This window comes from Thermobia domestica, chromosome 18 (genome assembly GCF_964235325.1).
Source record: "Thermobia domestica chromosome 18, izTheDome1.hap1.1, whole genome shotgun sequence".
NCBI lineage: Eukaryota > Metazoa > Arthropoda > Insecta > Zygentoma > Lepismatidae > Thermobia > Thermobia domestica.
This window is the reverse complement of record NC_137471.1, coordinates 10,912,165-10,935,183: the sequence shown is the minus strand read 5'-3', so window position 1 is coordinate 10,935,183 and position 23,019 is coordinate 10,912,165. Positions and strand designations below refer to the sequence as shown.

The 23,019-nt window shown below is 33.9% G+C and overlaps 1 protein-coding gene across 3 annotated transcripts in view; it reads left to right on the top strand.

The window, feature by feature from the left end:
• Window positions 1-23,019, top strand: part of LOC145675697 (ATP-dependent translocase ABCB1-like) — a 209,857-nt gene that overhangs the window by 175,307 nt on the left and 11,531 nt on the right. For 2 of the 3 annotated variants that reach the window (XM_081746305.1, XM_081746304.1), the window contains exons 17-23: window positions 2,789-2,950; window positions 8,804-9,007; window positions 11,972-12,213; window positions 14,272-14,425; window positions 17,171-17,365; window positions 18,650-18,856; window positions 22,652-22,798. In XM_081746305.1, the coding sequence (XP_081602431.1) occupies window positions 2,789-2,950; window positions 8,804-9,007; window positions 11,972-12,213; window positions 14,272-14,425; window positions 17,171-17,365; window positions 18,650-18,856; window positions 22,652-22,798 (1,311 nt within the window). The remainder of the gene's footprint in view (window positions 1-2,788; window positions 2,951-8,803; window positions 9,008-11,971; window positions 12,214-14,271; window positions 14,426-17,170; window positions 17,366-18,649; window positions 18,857-22,651; window positions 22,799-23,019) is intronic. The other variant, XM_081746306.1, reaches the window with a different exon arrangement.

Below are 23,019 nucleotides of genomic sequence, written 5' to 3'. Positions count from 1 at the left end.
CGTTTCTCTCAGCAATGGCAAGAGTGGTAGAACAAGTGTGTGTTCTCAAAGTGTTTACTTTGAAGGCAATTAAGTGAATTTGTACCCCTATTGTTATAATAAATAGTTAAAACAAAATTCCGGGAACATTTTGACTGATCCTCGTATATTGCCTTCATCAAACATATTATCAGAAACGTTCTCCTAAGTATTTTCTTTTTTATCCTCTTCGAATACTACGAACCAGAAGGATATTTGACCTCAGGGTAGAACATAATCTACGAAAGCAGTTGCTATCGTATACATTTCTCTTCGACTATTCCTAATTTTAAAATCATAAACAGGGATCTCTATCTTTACACACTTTTGGGTTATTTACATCATTCGTTTTTTATCTGCAGTCAGATAGAAACAGACAGCATACTACGATATTGTTTCCAAATGTAAATTATGTTATTTATGTCAAATCATCTGAAAATGTAAAACTGTGTATGCACCTGTATTTGTAAGAAACTATTACGTAACATTACCATAACGCTTACAAACATAGTTGTGTCTTATCCTGACAAATATTCTGTTCACAATGATTAATTTAGAACCAGACACAGAAAATTAATAACTTTCCACGTGTGTTTGTGCATACTGATAAACAAAGATCACGAACATAATAATAGTGTGTGTGTGTGTGGTATAAATTAAATTAATACGGATTAAATTAACTAGAGAATTATCTTTATAGTATGTTAGGTATTCGAATTAAGTTAAGATTTTTTTGCTGGCCTCAAACTCGATTTTGAAATTAGATTTAAAATTCGTTTCGTTGTAATGGGCGGAAAATAGGCAACTCGTAATAATTTTACTTATTTGTAATTATAATTCTTGAAAATAGTTTGTACTTCCTAGCTTACAGCTCTCCCCAAGAGTCTTATTCACGGAAGGTAAAAACAGGCAGAAAAACTATAAACACATCGGGGAAAATTAAAAAGGGACGGACTCACCGGCGTAGAGCAGTGCGAAGATTACACTGTGGAATGGCGAACTGAGTTTGTGCATTATATTCATATAGAGAAGGTTGTTATCTCATTATGATGTTTTTATTTTAGTGCCAATGTTGTATGTAATTTTTAATTATTGTCTCCCATTCCTAGTTAAACCAACCTTTATCTATGTTAAGCTTTGAATATTTTACGAACATAAAGAAGTTTTCGAAAACAAGTCTTTCTATTTCATTCTTGGCTCCAAATGAAATTTTTGAATCAACTATATCGTCTTATGTTTCTCTCAAATACCTCAAAAGTACTGAAATCGGGTATTCTGTTTTAGCATCTTTGAGATGTTCCTTGACTCGTACTTTTAAAGTTTCTTTTTCTCATGCCTATATAACCCTTCAGACAACTGCAATTTATCTCGTAGTCTCCTTATTTTCATTGGGATCAATGTTATAACTCTCAAATTGAGCAACATTCTTTTTCAAAACCCCGCAAACATAAGCCAGTTGAGAATGCTCCAAGAGCATTGCCAGAACGAACTTTAAAAGAATGGAGAGATGGAGCGGGAAGGATAACTGTCATTGTTCCAACATGTAAAAGTAAATCTTTTTATCCGCATCTTGTGTAGTTTCTCGCAAAAATTCGCAAAATATCATCTCTCTATAACTTCCGAGTTTCCGAGATATGGCTTCTTAAATCTCCCGAAATTCGAACTTTTTTGGCCAATATCTAGGGAACGGTGGCCAGTTGGCCAATGGCCGCCGGTTACTATTTGGCACCAAAATGATCACCATCCTCTTAAGTATTGATCAACACCAATATCATCTCTTTATGACTTACAGTTCCTGATTTATGGCTCCTTAAATCTCGGGAAATCGGCCATTTTTTGGCCAATATCTCGGAAACGGTAAGAGTGACGCGAAAAATTCTATAACTTTTTCAGGTAGTTTTTGATGCTCTATCGAATGGAGGTCTCAAAATTGAAAAAAAAAAGTCACAAATAACAGACACACAGACAGATAATTCAGTAGCGAACTTATTAAGTTCGTTGAAAATGGGGAACAAGAAGTCACAAAAAGAATGCAAGAAAAGGCGAAAATAACAAATGATAAAAGTTTATTTTCTTACATTTCAAAAGAAAAAAAAAATACAGCTTAATATCTATCATATCCATTAGGGTGGACTGAAAAAAAAATGAATAATTGTTTTCTCAAGTCGTAATACAGCGATAAAGTTTCGAATTAGGGAGACTAAAAGGAGTTTAAAAGAAAGAAAAAAAGAAAATCTGTTTGTATCTTCCTGTCACGCATATGCTCTAAAGTTTGCCGAATTTGGCAAAATCCACATTTCTACGATACTTTTTATCTTACTTTACTTGTCAATATTTAAATGTAATAGTTCCAGTCGAATCTTACTTTAAAGGGTAATGCTTAAAAAAAAAATTGTTGAAATCGGTCAAGCTATTCCTTTTTACACAATGGCTGTTAATTCTTACAACGAGCGCCTGAATTTCTTAGAATTGACAGCCGTTGCGCGACCTTGACCGATTTGAACAATTGTTTTTTTTCTTTCTTTCTTTCTACTCTACTCTACTCTACTCTACTCTACTCTACTCTACTCTACTCTACTCTACTCTACTCTACTCTACTCTACTCTACTCTACTCTACTCTACTCTACTCTACTCTACTCTACTCCTTTTAGTCTCCCTAATTCGCAACTTTTCCGCTGTATTGCGACCTGAAAAAACAATTTTGCATTTTATCGGTCCACCCAAAATATCCATTTAATAACCTAATTTTAAATTCTCATTTCTTTACAGACTTACATGTTCAACGTAGCAGGAGTAAAGTTGACCATGAGATTACGGATAATGAGTTTTAAAAGCATGCTTGAACAAGAAATCGGTTGGTTTGATGATAAAAGAAACAGTACAGGTGCTTTATGTGCTAGACTGTCTGGTGATGCTGCCAGTATACAAGGTGTGAGTATATTATAGCTGCTAATTTCTCAAATGTTTTACCAAATACATAATCCTCGTGATTTCGTGGTATATTGGAAGTGTTATAACGTGATGAAATCGTTTAGCCTTAATATGATTATTCTCAATTAATTAAAGTAATATATTGTTTAGTTGAATTGATTTTAAATTCTGAAAAGCAAAAAAGATAATGACAGTGATTTTGCAGAATGTGAAAATTTAAATTTCAAGTTTAACGTCCCACTTTTATACCTTTTAGGATAAAGGAGACAAATGATTAATGGAAGTGGATGGTTATGAAGAAATTGGTGGAATGATCATGTGGGAGGGAGCAAGAAAACTCTGAGAAAACCAGGTACTTCTCGCACCAGACGTGAGCGCTCTACCACTAAGCCAACGTGCGCCCCTGTCTTAGCAAAATTTCATTCTCCTGGAGCCCATAACGGGATTGACCAGAAAATTAAAAGCAGATTTTATTAAATAAAACTAATTATTATCAATATTCTATGTTAAGTTACAAACATTAAAACATTATATGTATTTTGCTCGATGAACTGCACAGCACGCGAACTACTCTTGGCGCGTCACTACTAAACTATTTAAATGTAATAGTTCCTTAAGCATATCTTAATGATTAAACGTCCAAGCATTTGTTTCTCTAGTACAGCGTTTCCCAACCGGTGTGCCGTGAATGGACCGCTGGTGTGCCGCGAGGAATCAAACAAAATTATTAATTTTATAGTAATCAAATTGCAAAACCTGGGGAAAAGTGAATATTCGTATTTCACATTACTTTGAACCTCTACTGTAATCTACAATTTTAAGTTTCATACCGGGTTATTGTTCTGTACATTTCTAATGTTGAAAAGACAATGGTTATCATTGTTATGACCATTATTGCTTCTTTATTGTTGCAGACTATTTCGCAACTTGAAAATTTAAAATATCATTCAATCCTTTCGACAAATTACCTATATTTGTGTTTTAAAAATAAAAGAGATTTATTTGTTCGTTCGTTATTTAGTGATCTTTCTTCTTAGTAAAAGCTTGGATACAGTTTTTAAAAAGAAAGCGTATTTTTAAAAGCCTGAGTCCAATTTTTCATTGCAATTTTTTTTTCTATTTTTAAATTAGAATAAAAAATAAGCATAATGATTTACTACGGGAGAAAAACAGTAATAGAGCTTTCTTCTCTGTGAGAAGGGGATCAATAATCACAGAAAAAAATACCACTGTGTTTTATATTTACAAATAATAATATTTATAAGTGTGCCGCGAGAATCCAAGTAACACCCGTAGTGTGCCGCAAGTTGAAAAAGGTTGGGAAACGCTGCTCTAATAGGACGATGCTGTAGCCCTGTTAGTGAGACAGCAACATCCTGCCAGTAGAACAAAAATACTGTTACATATGGCGATTGTAATATTTTGTTGTTATTATATTGTGTTATGTTATAAAGTGTTATTTTTTGAATATATTTATTAGTTATAACATAGTAATACAAACAGTAAAGTTAATAAGCAATAAAAAAAACATTACATTACATTTTCAAAATAAAATATTACAAATATCTTGGCAAAGGACATAAATTGCACTTGAGTAAATAAAAATAAACTATACTATACTTATTTATGAAGTAAATATAAAATATAATCATTCACCTGTTCTACAATGGACAATAATGAAACTGATAACGAAGGAACAATGACATCAGAGTGTACCAATCAAATTTTCGCTAAAGTCGACGTATATCTATATGGAAACTTAATTACATCCTGCTGCAGTACGAGAAACTATTTACTTTTAGTTCATCAAGATCGTCAGATTGCGGTCAGCACATACTTTGTTGCTGGATTTCTTGATCGAAATCTGCTGCTCCATGTGTTCGAGTAGTTCACTGGTAATACCTTAAATGACAAAATTATTATTGTAATTATTATATCGTCATTTGTCGTCAGTTTTACTAAATGGATTATTAATATCAAAACAACTTGATACTTGCATGCCCATATTTTATTCTGCCATTTATCAACTCTATTTCAATACAACAGTTAAGTATATGTTTTCTTTCAGTTACAGCTGCAATAAGCAGGTAATGGTATAACAATAATTAAACATTTCATTACACTTGTTTTTGTTTGTAAAAATTGATCTTTGGTCTACTAGAAGCTTACTTAAACATTTCGATACAACAGCTGCTTACTTCCATGATTTATATACAATTTATAATTCCAATAATTCACCTGTACGCATTCAGACATGAGCAATTATTACAGTTGATGCCAGTCCATTCTTCAGTTACACCTCTATTGTATTTGGTAGTATTCCACTATTTATAATTAACTAGCAGAATTCCCGTTTCTCACATGGGGAGAATATGTTTCATTTTGGACATTAAGAGCACCAAAACTGTCACTAATCAACTTAGAGACCCCAAAAACTATTAATTCGATACTAATATCGGTCATTTTGAATTATTTTTACATTTTACCATACCCCCTCCCCTTTAGGAGTACTAATGGGGACTGAATTTGAATTTAAAAGGCATTGAAAGTGTCACTGTTCGTCTCAGCGACCCCGAAAACTATGGATTCGACACTAATATTGGTCATTTTCGATCATTTTTGCATATCTCCTCCTCTAAATTGCACCTTCAAAATGAAATGATAAAAAAACATCCCAGGCCCGAACTTCTTCTGTGTTGAAAATTTGGTCGAGTGGTTCAAGAGTTATTAAGTCACAAACATAGTCACTTCCATTTTTATTTTATATAGTAGATAGATTAATCATATAACAATATGCGACAACATCAAGGATGTTATAAATAGAGGATCTGCCCATATGTATCTTCATCCTATTAAATCGATGAAGCAAAAAACAACCGAGCATCGGCACGTCCGATTCGCTACTCTCGTTTCTGCCATCGTCTGATTGGCTACTTTCGTTTCCGCCATGATTGTTGGCTCAAAACATTGCGATCCTATTGGGTGGAGTGGGCAGAGTAGGGGTGGCGAAACTGTGACGTATGGCTTCAAGATTTTGTTGTAAGGACAGATCCTCTATTTTATAAGATCCTTGGACAACATGCACTTCAAGGTCGAGATTAACGCCTATAAAAGTGTTATTTAAAGACGCGAATGTAAATCCACGTCGACTACAAAAGTGATTAATGAAATTAAGTTATATTGTATTGTCTTCTTATCGCAGTAGATTTTATTTCAATTAACTCATTGATTACTAATTATCTAAATGTTTCATGAATAAAGTTTCGTCAATTGTTATCTGTACAATGTCTTACGTGACATACAGTTACAATTGATTTTACCCGCCATTTACAAGCAAATATTTTTTTCTTAATGTATGTTGATTATAAATTATTTTTTTCTTGTTAATAGTTGGTTATATATTTTCTTTCAGTTACAGTTACAATAAGCAGGTAATGATATGTAATTAGTTAACATTTCATAATACTTGCTTTTGTTTGTAAAAAATGTTCTTTGGTCTTGCGTAAGTTTATTATTATTGCCTTTTTTAGATGTAGTTTTTTGGGTGGGTTGAATTATTTCTGAATATATATTAGTATTTTTTTTTTTTTTCATTATTATATTTCACTTAATGTATAATGCGATGAATTAGGAAATTAAATGAAACAAGTAACCAGTGTAAAATTATTAAAAATCACACAACACTAAGCCCACATAACATTTGCACCATTTTGTAGCCTCGGCCAGATTATGTGTCCTTGCCTAACGTTGATTTATATCAACAAATTGTAGCTAATTCTGTTATTGTTTCTACAAGCTCACGTTGATTTTCCTTCTTTCAGTTCACAACTCATTTGCGAAACCTTTTCATGAGTGAATGAGTGAGTGAATGGCAGCACTCACAACATTTAATATTTAGATAAGGATGGGTCAATATTCTTGTCTCAAACTGAGGATGGCATTGAATTGAAAGGAAAATGGGATAAAGAAGAATAAGGAAAATGAGGATCGTGCAAAGCACTTTATTACATTAATACATATTACATTATTACATATTACATCAATTACATTACTTCATCAACACCCTTTCGCGCAACCAATTCCAGATTGCGCAAAGTAAAGAACTTCATCAAAGATTGGGCAGCCACCCTTTTAATAAGCATGCCCAAAAACGTTGAATGCTGTTGCATCGGTGTAGGTTGTACCTAAGTTTATGTACTCCAGTTTGCAAAGCGTCAATAATTTCTCAATTGGTCAGCATTGAGACACATTTTAATCTTTTGGTCTAACAGATATGCCCGGACAGACTTGGTGTAATGACTTGTGGCCAGTCCAGCCAGAAGAACAATTTTTATCTATCAACACGCGGCTTCATAAATCCTAGAAAGGGTCCCTTTAAGATATTGCTTAAGTAGAAATTCCCATTGAAACTTTTCTTCATGATGAGGTGCACTGATTGCACCATCTTGATCAATTGCGTGACAGATCAAGAACTTCGCTGGAAGTTTTTCGTTTGGCTTCACTTTGCAATCTCCAGGGACGTTCACTCCAGGAATGTCATTTCAGAACTGTCTGCAGGGAATATGACTTGGATCACAGGGTACATGTTTCATTATCCGTCAAATTTCACAAGGTTTTTTTTTTTTTTTTTTTTTTTTTTTTTTTTTTTTTTTGACAATTTATTTTAGACGTCTTTACTCTTGAGTCGTAATTGTTTTTGTAAAATGGGGCACTGGGGCACTACGTTTTGTCCTTGACAGAATATGAAGTTTCCGTTTCATTCAGATGATGGTTGATTAATTGATTTGTGTGGCTGCATGTTGAGTTGAGAGACAGATTGTGGATCATTTCCCCCCAACTTATTCATATATATTCAGGGACGTACGCAAGGGGTGGGTCCTGGTGGTCCGGATCCCCCCGAAATTTCGACTTTTGTGTAAATTTAGCCTAATTTTAGGGGCAATTTTTGGAATTTTAATATAATATACCGTCATATTGAGTTTGGACCCCCCGAAATAAATTCCTGCGTACGCTATTGTATATACTCGTATCTGTCGGTACAAACACCGGGTTTTGGACCACACGACTGTTTGTATACTCAACACTACCAGTTTTCGCATACTGTTTCAGTGCTCGGTTGGTAAATCCTACATTAAAGTTCTGCTGTAGAAAACTATTTCTTGTGGCTTTGTTATCCTGACCACTTGCAAGGAAAAAAATCGATGATGAGATTCCTTTTCATTGCTTCATTGTTATCTTCATTGTATGGACAAGGAAGACTTTGTGACCATGTCAGTTTGAGCAGTGAGCTTGCTGACAGCAGATTCACTTGTGAATGTATATGTGTGCGCCTCCGCCTCCCTACAAGTCTTTCACTTTCAAGACAGGAACCCTGACTCATCGTTTAATGATAATTAAAACAATCAAGAACGTGCTAAACTATTAGAGATTGATACATATCTATCTAAACTAGTCATTTCAATCTAAATGCTCTGTAACGTTATAGTTTGGTGCTCGTATTCTCAGTAAATCACATAGAGAGAGTAAGGCGCAGACAGCAAACTTGACGTTGATAGTACACAGGGGCCACAACAAATAAGGCGTAGTTGATGGTTCACTAAATACACTACTCGTAGATTCATGGCTAATCGTACACTACCAACACCTGTTTTGTTCTACCATGTTCCTTCTCCGTGTTTACTCAACCCGTTCTCCCTACCCTTGCTTTAATCGTAAAAGCTCTCTCCTACGTCATACATCGGCCAGTTGGAAACGATTAATCTACAACAATAGTTTGGAAATATATCTAACTTTAACTCCTGTGAAAAGTTTTCAATTTTCGATATGTATTAACTATTAATTTCTGTATTTAAGGCAACAGGATCAAGAATAGGATCTATACTACAAACAATTGCCACATTGTTACTTGGAAGTATTTTAGCCCTTTATTATGAATGGAAGCTTGGTTTGTTAACACTGGCTTTCGTTCCTGTGGTTATATCGGCTACATTTTTGGAAGGAAGAATTTTTCGTGCACATGGACTGACAGAGAAGGAAGCGCTAGAAGACGCCTCAAGGGTTAGTATTGACAAATAACATCACTGTTTCGCAGGCCAGTATTTAAAAAAGTGCTATTCTGCGCCAGAGCACAGGGCGGTGGAATTTAGGGGGCGGCAAAATTTTGGAATTCTTTGTAAGATTCACAATAAAGTAATATTTAAAACTAGCAACCTGCAGAGTCCCGCGCAAGAGCGAGAAAATATGTTAATGTGTTTAATTCGCTCTAATTACAATAGTTATTAATTAGCTAACTTATCTGATCATTTTTAAAAAGTTATTCTCTCTTACCTTCACCCCAGGGGGTGAGGATGAACTTGAATATCATGAAAGCTGATACCGTTAAACTCAGCGACCTCGAAAACTATGAATGAAACACTAATATCTGTCGTTTTCGATTACTTTCAAAATCCCCCCCCCCCCCCACACACACACACACCCTGGGGAGTGGAGTATGACTTTGAAGTTGAATTTTATTAAAACTGTCACTATTCATCTTAGCGGCCCCAAAAACTATGAATTCAACTCTAATATTGGTCGTTTTCGGGAAGGGGTGGAAAATTTTGTACAGGGGGTGTCAAATTATTTAGAGCACAGGGGCGCACACCATATAAATACGGGCCTGCTATTTCGTACACTTATTTACGAAGTAAACTAGTAATGGGTTAAAACTAGTAAGTATTGGGTTAATATTTTTCCATTAGATCCTTTAATAGATCAGATCAGAACTTCAAGGTTACGTTCATGTTATAATCATTGAATTTCTTGTCTTTTTGTTGCGATGTTTTGTTTCAGGCTTATACGTGTTGATAAAATATGATAATATATGTGTTGTGACAAAATACATTGGAGCACGCGTTATTCTGATCATGAAAAGTCGTGGAGACCGTCCGTAACCTTTCCAATTTCCCATTGAAGCACTGTTATCAAGGCTTGCCTTTTGCCTACTTTGGACCCTCTTTGAAATAAGACCATATCTGAGAATTCTGTTGAGAGTATGTCTGGAAAATTTTTACCCTGTAAGGGAATACCTTAAGCACCCATTACATATTGATGAAATATGCGTTTTTTGGATATGTATGACTTCCTTTGCGTTGATCTGAACTGCCACTCCACGGTTTTTCGAATTCTAAATAGCACGTGTTGAAATTCAGTTTTTTTTTTTTTTTTTTTTTAACGATTTTGGACAGCCCTAGTTCTAGAACTATGCACTTTTCCCCACAGGTTCATATGTACTTTATGTATTATTTTAATATGAGAAATCACATCTTAAAGCTTGTCGGTATGTAGTTCATTAATGCGTCACAATATTTAGGGAACAGATGCTCATAAGTGGATAGTTTCGAAGTTATAGGGTGCCGAAAACATGAAACAAGTGAACTTTAAAAGTTCATAGCTCCACTACTATGGGATCTATAGGATCTATGGGATCTATGGGATCTGAGTAACTGGTATGGGAACTATCCAAATATCCATGTTTAAGAATGCTCCTGTACTTGCACGCAGGGGCGTCATTTAGGGGGGCAGGAGGGGGCAATTGCCCCCCCCCCCCCCCAAGAATTTGAGAAATACATATACTTTAATAGATTTCGGGGTATGTTTAGTACAAGGGGTCCAGAAGTACGTAAAACAACACAAAATTTACAGGAGAAATGAGTGATGCAAGTACTTAGACGTAACATAACGTAACCAAATCTAACCTAACCTAACATAAACTAATGTAAGCTAACCTGAACTAACCTAAACTAACGTAATATTAGTAGAAATACGAAATTCTATCATTTTTTTTTTTTTTTTTGGAAAATTATGCGGGAATCCTATACTAATATAACATAAACTAAAGTAACCTAACGTAATCTAAACTAGCCTAACCTAACTTAAACTAATCAACCCTACCCTAAACTAACAGAATGTGAACAGAAATTACCAAAATTGTAACATTTTTTAGAAAAAAGAGCTGGACCCCTTCTGCTAAACATAGGCCTAGATTTCTACTAATATAATAATACAAAACGTGAAAGTCTTATGTCGGTGGTGCTCTTGCCCCCTCCCCAAGCGAAGTCTGAAATGACGGCCCTGCTTGCACACCAATTTTTAGAGAGAGAGGTAGGTGAAGAGTGATCAAGTACTCCCAAACAGCCTCTCTAAAAATGTTTGTGCAAGTACTGGTGGTTCTGAAAGATGGATATTTGGATAGTTTATATATTAGTTCCTTACTGATGTCGTGACCCAACTTACAATCTGTCATATGGTAGTGAAATTATGGACCTCCGAAGTTCATTATTTTACGTTTTCGGCAACGCTATTACTACGAAAATATGCACTTCCGACCACAGGTTCATATGAACTTTTTTTTTTTCCTATTTTAATGTAAGGAGGGGGCCGCGGTGGCTCAGTGTAGAGAATTCACCTCTGGTGCTTGGGGTCCCGGGTTCGATCCCAGTCTCCGCCAAGTGAACTTTGTGGTGGACAAACACCGTGTGCGTGGGTTTTCTCGGGGTTCTCCCGTTTCCTCTCACTTTCTTCATTCCATCATTTCATTCATTTCTCATCTTCACCGTCTCCTTTAGCCTAACCGGGATAACCGTGGGACGTAAAACTCAAAGATTTCATTTCATTTTTGATGTAAGGAATCTATTCTCAAAATATTGTGACTTTTTTTGTAACACCCTGTATATAATTTTTTTTTCATCGGATTCTTTATGAATCAAGTTATCAGAGAAGATTTGGCTCTGAAAAGAAACTGAACAGAGAAGATACCTTCTTCAAAAAAATAAAATAAAATAAAATAAAATAAATAAAATAAATAAAATAAAATAAAATAAACTCATTAATATTTTATATATATTTAGCAATGACTTGCCTTTAAAAAGTTTTAATTTTAAAGCTTTCGTTGTTGTTTACCATTTCTATTTATTATTTCATAATTTAAAATTGTATCAACTCGGTTCCACCTTCTATTTAAAATGTCTTTTTAATGTTTAGATTGCTGTGGAAGCTATAAGCAATATTCGCACTGTAGTAAGCTTGGGGAGAGAAGAAACATTTCATAAGCAATATATGGAAAAGCTGGAAACACCTTATAAACAAGCGATGAAGAAAACTCACTTAAGAAGTTTGGTGTTTGGTCTCGGGCAGTCTCTACCATTCTTTTCGTATGCTGCATCTTTGTATTATGGTGGATACCTTGTAGCCCGTGAAGGACTTCACTACAAAAATGCGTTAAAGTAAGATGATATTTTTTCTGTTTCATCATTTATTTAAACTGTATTTGTATGCACTTGTTTTCCTACTTTTGATGCTACTTTTGAATAAGCATACAGTTGTCAGCAGAGCATATGGAAAAATGTTGTCCCTTATATTATTAAGTAGAATTATGTGGATATGGAGAAAAACGTAGAAAATTAATAGTATAGAACTGAAAAGCCGAAAATAGGAGAGAGGAAGAAAAAACAGCTATGAATATCTTTAAAAAATAAAAGAATTAATTCGAAGAAGAATTTTGATATTTCTATGGTATTCCAACATTGTTCCGTACGTATTGGCATAAATGCATATATTATATCAGGTAGTCGAAAAGAGTATTGAGCCTTTTGCGCACGAGATGGCGTTAGTGTCCCAAATCTCAGGGTATATGAATCGCAGCGGGTCAGATCTAACGTCATTCAAAAGCTGACTTAGTAAATTTAAATATCTTTATATTAAAATGCTAGTTTTAGATGTTTGTCTCCAAAGAAAAGGTTATATGTTTGTCTCCAATCCTTTCGACAATGAGCTCTCGAAAACCACAAGTGCTAGAAACGTGCCGTTTTCGCTGGTCGATTCCAAATTTTGCGTAGATTGTCCAGTTCTAATTGAATATTTTTTTTAAAACGAAGTTATTTCTTTATTATATTTTTTTAGGGGTACACTGGAACTGTTGAAATTTTAAAAAATTAAAGCATCACATCCTACGAGTTATACATTCCAACACCACATAATTGTATACGGGAGTAGTATATCTCTCAGGCGTTTGTTTCATGCCCAAAGGATAATGAAAAACAAAAGATAACCATTTCTTCAGTCTAAGATGAATCTTTGTTGTTTGGAGTGTTTTTCTCAATGAACATCATATATCACTGACATTATAACTAATTGTGTGTGTACTGTATTTGCTTATTACATGGTGCATGCAAGAAGAAAGAAAACACTGATCATACATGAATTAGAAACTGCAACCGAACGGAAATAGGCTAAACGGTGTGAGATATTGAGAAACACATAATCGATAAAATTCTCCCCTTTATGATACGCCTTGCCGATTTTTTTCAAGACTTCTTTCACTTGTGTCTGTAAAGGGACATGTACAGATGTTGTGAGAAATGTTGGAAAGGGTGCAAGATATTGAAAAAAATAATCGAAAAAAATCTCCCTTTTATGGTACTCCTTGTCGATTTTTATCAAGATGTCTTTCATTTGTGTCTGTAAAGGAACATATACAATTGTTGTGAGGAATGACAAGGATATTCATGCTCATATGTGAATGATGCGTTGTGTAGAGAGCGCAGACTCAGGTAGTTCATCTATTAAATATTTAGAGTTAATCCAAATCAGAACATAAGAAAAAAAAACAGAGCCTGTATTAATTCAGGTTGATCTATTTTTTTACATGTATTATCTGTAAACGTAATTAATTCGGTTTAATCTGGGAAGTGGTTAATGGTCTTGTACCGCGGTCACTCAGCAAACTGATGCAGTATAGCTACGTCGTAGATTTTTTTTCAAAAACTTTAAACATTTACACATACACTCAAGAAACACTTGCTGTGTAATAAAATTTATGAATAAAAAGTATGGACCAATGTGTTAATGTCTGTATATCCTATCTTCTTTGTAGAAAAAAAAAAACCCTTTAGATGGACTGAGGAAGAGGTAAGAAGTGCTTCGAAACAGTTCCTCTTAAATATTTTAACGTATAATTTTCGTTTTATTCACTATTAATAGATGTGCATCGTATCAAAACAATTAGTAATTAGGCCCAATACTTAATTTAATAATTTTTATGTTCCATGCAGTAGCGTAGGGAAGGGGGACCAGAGGCCCCCCCCCCCAAAAGAGGTCTGACAATGTACTTTGGTACTTTGATGTTTGTAATTTTTTATGTATTTTTATGTTTATATATTTTTGTTTGTAATTTTTCTATATGTACCTATAACAGCACTTCCCCCCCTCCCCCAAACACACATCCTGGCTACGCTACTGGTTCCATGACTAATACTTTACTCAATAAAGTGCTTTCTTTGCAGAGTAGTGGAAGCCCTCCTGTTTTCCACAATGATGGTTGGACAGGCTCTTGCGTTTGCACCAAACTTTAACCAGGCAAAAGTCGCTGCTGGAAAGATATTTAAGTTACTTGATCGGAAACCACTTATCCGTAATGATTCAAAATCAGAAAAATGGGTAAGAAATGCGTATTACAATGAAGAATATTTTTCATCTTTTTTAAAAATATTCTACGTAGATTTAGTTAATTTTTCTTGGCATGAAATGAATGAATGGAACTCAAGTAAAAAGTTACCATTTGAAATTCAGTGAAACATCTCTCTTAGACATGAAAAAAAAAAAGGAAAGAAAAAAAAAGATAAGTGTTCAAACATGAACTCTGCATGTCAAAACGTGGTATTTTGGTGACTATCCATCCGCACGTGGAGAGGTCTACTCAAGATCATTAAATGCATCGTGACTAAATCTTAAATTTAAAGTTTTCAGGAGATTTCACATTAAAGTTCCTGTTTTACTCTTTACGTCCCCAAAAGGGAGTACTTTACTGGAGGGTCAATTGAGAATCGTGATTTTCTTTAAAACGACTCCAGGATTTTGTTTGCATTTCATATATATATTTTACCCATTCCGTAAGTTTGGATGTCGTGTTGTATATGTTGTTCAAAACAAGAGTTATTTTGAGATTTCAACCAGAATATATGTTAAAAACGAAAAGGACTTTTCTTTCTGAGAATTATAAGCAGAAAGATCATTAATAAATATAAGAAATGAGTACAGAACTTTAAATTGATTCTTATTTAATGTGCTCTTACTTCTGACTGGTAGTTCCTATATCAACAAAGTGCATACGTTTTTAACGATCTTGAATACTATACAGTTTTTGTTTTTAGAACATTGAGTTTTATGGGGAATTATTTTTCGTGTTTTCTTTGAAAATGTATTGAAATTTCAATAACATGATTCTATGTCATTTCTTGTTCAGGTTTAGTTCAATGTTCCTCGCTTTTTTTCAAGATGTATTTGCATTAAATATGAATTTTTTAATATTGCTTACATTAAAATTGGTTATTAAATATTAAAATTAGTTGTTAAGCATTGATCTGTCTCTAAACCCTAATAAATGTACTACAATCTCTCCATTTCCTTAAAAAAAGAATGTTCTTCGACAGGTATATAATGTTAACAATGTATCTATCAAACGCGTTTCATCTCAAAATGATCTAGGTGTTGTCTCTGATGAAAAAAGAAAACTCTCCTTCACGGATCATATCAGTTGGATCTCATCTAGAGCTATGAAACTACTTGATCTACTCTTTTGATTTCCTGAAATGCAAAGTCTCCCTGCACTTTCGATGTTTTATAAAACATTTATTTCGACGATCATTAAAATACTGTTCACCTGTATGGAACATGGTAGTACCAACTAATCTATATTGCATTGACTCTGTATTAAATTTCTTTCTTGTCCTAGTTAAATTTGGAATTCCAGAATTACGTAATAACTCGAAACAAGAATTAATGTTTTTAATGAACTTAAGTGTCTCCGATAAACGCTGATTTACTTTACCTGTATAACATTATCAGTGGCAAAATTGATTCTGAATTTTTACTATCGCAGATTAACTTTCGTGTTCCCCCGGCGGTGAACTCGCTCTGTCAATTTGCTAACTTATGAGATTCCTAGGTTATCAATTGTAAAGCGCACCTTATTTTACAGATTAGCGCACAATTACAATACATTGTCAACTGGAAGTAACATTTTTACCTCTGAGAAAAATCTTCAGAGCTCAACTGATGAGAACCTTGTATATTGAAGGATGACCTTTTTTTTTTTTCTCTCTCTCTTTTCTGTATCTGTGTCTGAAGAATAACCTTTCTTAGTGTATACATCAGGCCAGCCACCCTGAATGAGATTTTCCTCATTCACACCAGGCAAATGCCGGTGTGGTACCTAACTTATAGGTCCCAGGCCGCTTCCTTCCTTCCCTTTCCCCGGATAGTATGCTCACCTAGGGACGTCATCCCTCATATGTATCGGGCTAAATGGCCATAAATGCAGAAAGCCCAGAAATCTAAATCCTAAACCCTAAATCCTTTTTTTCTTTCTTTTTGCTTTATGTTGTACAAAAAATGAAATGAAATCTTTGAGTTTTACGTCCCATGATTATGCCGGTGCGGCTAAAGGAGACGATGATGATGAGTAATAAATGAAAATGGTGGAATGAAGAAAGTGGGAGGAAACGGGAATTTTAAACTTAATACACTGTAAAGGAAAATTACCTTTAAAAATGCTATTTGTAAATTAATTTCAGTGTAAGTTACTTCCAATTAGAAGGTGCTATTTAAAATTGAAGATAATTTCAACGTTCTTTGTAATTAAGGACATAATTGCAGTAATTTAAAATAAATAAAAAATATTTACATAACTGTTCATTGTTTTAATATATTTTATTAGTTAGTACTTTTCTTGCGGCGACACGTATCTCTTGACGCAAACAACTACAAAACCTTTTCATTCGTAAGAAGGAGGTATCGATATCAAATTTGGCATTTTGAAATTATTTTAATTTTACACTGAAATGGTTTACAAATAGATTCATATAATTGGAGTGAAATAGCAACACTCAAGTAAGGTAAAACATAAAATTATTTAAAACTTTCCATATTAATACTTTGAAAGATAAATTTAAGTAAGCATTAACTGGAACAAAACCACAACATATACAAATAATGTAATCATAATTACGAAAGCATATTTATAATTGTTGATAAAATCTTTGTCAAATATGTCTTATGACCTGATCTTTGTCAAGCTTCTCTAAGAATTCCGTATATTGTTTTTCAACTAGATTTATACCTTAGATAATCGCACCTGCGTCGCTTTCGTCTAGATATTGTTAACGTTTTAATTTCTGTTTACAGATGTGTGACGGTAGTGTATCGTATTCAGATATTGAGTTTGCCTACCCAACGCGTCCAAATGCGCAAATTCTAAACGGATTAGATTTGAATGTTATGAAAGGTCAGATGGTTGCATTAGTTGGTCCCAGTGGATGTGGAAAATCAACCTGCATACAACTTTTAGAAAGGTTTTATGATCCACTTGCTGGAACAGTGGTAAGATAATTATTAATATTACTATGTATTCAGCCTATAACTTTTTCAAGTATGGTAAAGATATTTTAACTTGTAATGGTATGAGAGATTGTGGGAATTTTGATAGTAAATGTTATGAAATATAGATTAAGCATCCTGTTTACATCTGTAAAATTTTTTGACACTCGGTGCTGATGCTGAATGTGTATTGTGTAAGCGCAAAATTTTAGTATGTTTATATTGTAATGTTTATTACGCAGATACAATAACAGTTCGGGATTTAGCCCTTCACTTAATTTATTGTATAAAATATTACGAAACATTTTTTGGTCCATGTTCCGTTAAGGGGGTCCAAAATTAACCTAACCTAACCAAACCTATCCTAACCTAATATAACGTTATTTTACGTAATCAAACGAAAATCTATGGAAAGAAGTGGAGAAATTGCAAATTTCGTGTGGAAGAAATTACTGGACCCCCTTAACGGAACATTGGCCCATTTTATGTATTTAAAAAGAGAATGTATTAGATTTTTTTTATAACAAGTGAAGTGAAGGAATTAAATTTTTGTACGGGAACCCTTTAGCTTATGGCAGTTTCTAGGGAGTCTGTAGCGACTTCAGGATACGGTACTTTGATAATTCCCTTAGCTCATGGCAACTTCCAGAGGTTTAAGTTGTGGCTAGGAATTTTCTTAGCTTATAGCAGCCTCCAGGAATTTAGACAAGCTAATACTTCTTTATTCAAGGCGACCTCAGGAGCAAGTGTAAGTTAAGTGTTCAGTTGTTAACACTGATACTTTTTTCTGGAGGGGGGGGGGGCGTATTTTTAAAGGTGATTTTTGGGTGGCTCGTTTTTCCTCGGTTCCCGTCGTGCCGGCTTCGTGATTTTTTAGTTATTTTGTGAGTATTGTTTGCTGTATTGATAATTGTAAACAAAAGCACATGTTGTCTGGATAACATGTGCTCACACTGAAAGGTGGGGATGTTTACAATATTCAATTCAAAATGGTTTGAAAGATGTTTCTTTCCCGATACTGAGTTCTCTCCTTATTCGTTGGTCCCTACGAGTTAAGTTCACCCTATATAGAGAAAGATACATAATCTAATACATGTAAATTCTGATGCAGCTAATAGTAAAGGTAGTAGTACAATCAGTTTAAATAAAATACTCGATACTGGTGATGTTAACGTTTAGAGAATCAAACAATATTGAAAATGCCATCAGAGAAAAATCTATCATATCATATCATGTGTTCAAATGTTTTTTTATCAATAATAATTATTAAATTTTGCTGTCTTTTAGGAGATTGATAACACCGATATAACAACAAAAAATTTGTCTGCTTTGAGATCTCAACTTGGTATTGTATCACAAGAACCCATACTCTTTGATAGAACGATTGGAGAAAATATTGCTTATGGAGACAACACACGAGAAGTTAAAATGGACGAAATAATTGAAGCAGCTAAGCAAGCCAATATACATTATTTCATTTCGTCATTGCCATTGGTGAGAGTTTTCTTTTGTTAATATATTTTTTCACTTGTTTGTTTGCATGAACGTTGCATTTCTTTTTCAACCAACAAAAATTCTATGTTTCACTGTTTCGAACACAAAATAGCCTTCTTACAATATCTGGAACCAAGGATGCCCATGTTGTGGTTTCGAGGGGGGGGGGGGGGCAGACAAACACCATTTCAAATGTAGTCTCAAATGTATAAACGACATTTCAAATGTAGTCTCAAATTTTGCGGTAACTATTCTTAAAAAAATCTATTGGGTTTTTGATCTTCCGAAGTATAATTTCCTCTAGAGGGGGGCGCCTTGCACCACCCTCTGATGGGCACCGTTATCTGGAACCACAGTTAAAAATTAAATTATATATTGTATGTATTGCCCCTAATTTACCTACTCGATGACTTATAAGTTATTTTATAAAGACTTAAATATAAAAGTTAGATACAGTTAGTGCCACTCATGAAAAAGCGATGATACTTTTCTTTTCTCATCATCATAATATATGTATATTTTGAGGACATGCCTTAAGAGTCTTCATCCCGGCGAAATTAAAATACCGCTAATTTTACAGTAATTATGTGTTATCTTCAAATAGATAAAATATAATTGAAATATGGAAGAAGAGCGCCCTAGACAATATTATTTTGCGTGAGGTACCGTTATCACAAGTCACCTAGTGGCTTTCCGTTTTCAGCTGTTTAGAAACGCGAAAATAAATGCCGATTTTCAAAATGGCTCGAAATTGAAAGCAGATAAGTGAGTCGTGATAACGGTTTCTCATGTAAAATAATATTGTCTAGGGTGCTCTTGTTCCATATTTCGATTATCTTTTATCTATTTCAAGATATCACATAATTACTGTAAAATTAGCGGTATTTTAATTTCGCTGGGAGACTCTTAATGATGCTGTAATTGGGATGAAGATAGAGCTTAAATACTACAATATTCAGTGCCATAAAGACACGTCTACTTCACCAATTTCGCAGAAGTGAATTGCTTGATACAGAAGTATGTTTTATATTTGAATTTAGTAGTCTTTTAGTGAACATTTAGGAAATGTAGTATGTTTAGTGTGATGTAGTGAATTTTGTGTATGCAAGGAATATATATTTCTGTCTCACTACACTGTTGTTGATTATATAGATGGCTTCCCTCGTATGAACCTGGAAACGGTTCGTCCTCGTATAGCGGTGAATGAGACTAAACGTGAAATCCACTGGATTCACTACTTATCCAGTAGAACTTAGAATGTGGATAGAAAGATTATGGTGTTTGTCTGCTGCTTACTGGTGACTATACTAGAAACCGAATAAATGAAAGTAGGTAGTCCTCAGTTTGTATACCACGGAAGAGATAGTACATTACTTTATGGTACTGACAACGTGGAAAAGCTGTCTCAAATCCAAAATCTGTGGTTTCTGAAATTTAAAATCTTGGAAATGTGCAGAAAAGTGTCAGTTTGAGAGAAATACGTTCATCAGCATAATGTAACTAGGAAGTTTTTACAGTTTGTTACATACACATGTTTACATGATACAGAAGTTATACAATGGAGACAAACAACATAATTCAGATTTGTAGTCATAATGCTGTTCATTTCCGGATTGTCTGGATGATTTAACAAGCGGATAGAAAGAATAAAACAAACAAATTCACGTACGTGAAATAATCATAAAGATTTCGATAAAATCATAAAAAATATTACTTATCATTTTTACTTTCTAAGTGCACAATTTAAAGCTGGAATATTGGAAAGGTAGTTTTAATATTATATGAGGTTAGAATTTCAATTGCATCTCTGTAGACTAGCCTTTGGCTAGCTGGGGGCTCCGCCTCCATGCCCCCGCGTTTGCTCGGCCTACGCCCTCACATCTCTTAGGTATCAGCCTTTCCATCAATAGTGAATTTTGTGCTTTTGCTCTTTAATTACATTTCCTGAATTTGGCACAGCTGGGACCTTAGCCCCCTGACTCTCACATTTACTCGGCCTACGGCCTCGCACCTCTTAAATCAACTATTTTATAAAATTTCAAGTTTTTGTTTCCTATTTCAACTATCTAAAATAAGATTTTGTATCCCAAGAAAACGCCCATTTAAATAACATGGGAATTTCTTCATCTCCCCTTTAGACCCATGAAAAACTAAAAATATTCACTTTTGGCAATTTTTCAGTAGGTTAGTCCCGGAAGGCTACAATCATGCCAAATTCCATCATTCTAATCCTGCCGGAAATGTCTAAACATTTTGGGGTGTAGAAGATGTCCCATATAAATAACATGGGAAAGATTTTTCAATTCCCCATAAAACCACTCTACAGTTGGAAATTTTTGATTTTAGCGATTTACTTAGTTAACGCTAACATAAATGTATAAGCATACCGAATTTCAAGTTTTTATTCCAAATTTCAAGTACCTAAAATATGAGATTATAGGTCCAAAAATCAGCCCATTTAAATAACATGGGAAATTTCTTCATCTCCCTTTTAGACCCCCTAAAAATTAAAAATATTCACGTTTAGCAATTTTTCTGTCCGTTAGTCCCAAAAAGCTACAATCATGTCAAATTTAATCATTGTAGCCCTATAGGAAGTGCCCAATAATTTTGGGGTGTAAAAGATGTCCTATATAAAAAACATGGGAAAGATTTTTCAATTCCCCATAAAACCACTCTACAGTTAAATTTTTTTATTTTTACTTATTTACTTAGTTAACGCTAACAAAAACGTACAGGCATACCGAATTTCAAGTTTTTATTCCAATTCCAAGTACCGAAAACGTTAGATTATAGGTAAAAAAAAAAAAAACATTTAAAAAACATGGGGAATGTCTTCATCCCTCCTTTAGACCCCATAAAAATTCAAAATATTCACCTTTGGTAACTTTCCTGTTGGTTAGTCTCGGAAAGCTACAATTATGCCAAATTTAATCATTGTAGCCCTACAGGAAGTGCTCAATAATTTATGTCAGCTCATGTAGTTTTACATATAGTTAAGATCATTATCCAATAACAATCAAAATTTTTCAATAAATTCATTGTTGCTAATTTTTACCTAGTAACATGAGCAAGGTCGATTTCAAAATATAATTCAACCACAAGCATCTAAATGTAATTAATACACAAAGGTAAGTAAATGTTTTGATGTAAGCCAGTAATTATGCCTAGATAATTTAGTCAGGAAGTTTGTTATTCACTTCCGTAAGATCCTGCTTTGGATTATTCTTTTACATCCTTTGTTTATCTACTAAAACTATTTCGTTCAGATCTTGTAACTGGTAGTCTATATCCTTTTGTATATTTTCCATGGAAGCGAAGTTCTACTTAATTTAAACATGAACTTATTTGTATAATATTTGAAGATAAATGCCTAATATGAAGTTCGGAATTGCATAAAACTGCATTCATTCAAACGTTTCTGCATTAATAGGTTTTTTCTCAAAACATTGTTTTCAAAAAGAGATAAAGGTTTCATTTTGGAAACTAGAAACCAAGTTTAACATCCATAATTGTTTTTACTACCAGAGACGGTAAAGGGATAGACTGGTCAGAAGTGAAGATTGCATCATACTAAAAAAAGAACACAAGTATGTTGTTCATCTTGTGAGTTTTCCATATGCATTCATCCTAAAAAATCATTAGCAAAAATCTCAAGTACTTTATCTGTATATTAACTGTATATTAATAGTAATAATTCCTTGAATTAAGTATGTTGTACATATAGTTTGTTACATAATTCTCACACAGTGAGATTTTTTTTTACATACAAATGAATTATGGATCTTTTCGTAGGGATACGACACTTCGTTAGGAGAGAAAGGTACACAGCTTTCAGGAGGACAAAAGCAGAGAATAGCTATAGCAAGAGCTTTAGTACGGAATCCCAAAATTCTTCTTTTGGACGAAGCTACCTCTGCTTTGGACGCAGAAAGTGAGAAGGTAAGTTCAAATTATTGAAAATTTCCGCAATAAAAGACAACAAATTTATTTTTTGAATTGTAGTTGTATAGTACAGTATCTCCAATTTTTTTGTAGCTATAAAATATTTAATTCCAGTAAGTAAAATCTACATTTATAAAATGAGGATGAGAATTTTAAGTTAATTTACTAAAATATTGATATTTTAGTTAAATATATTACCAATGTTGTAACTTTCAAAT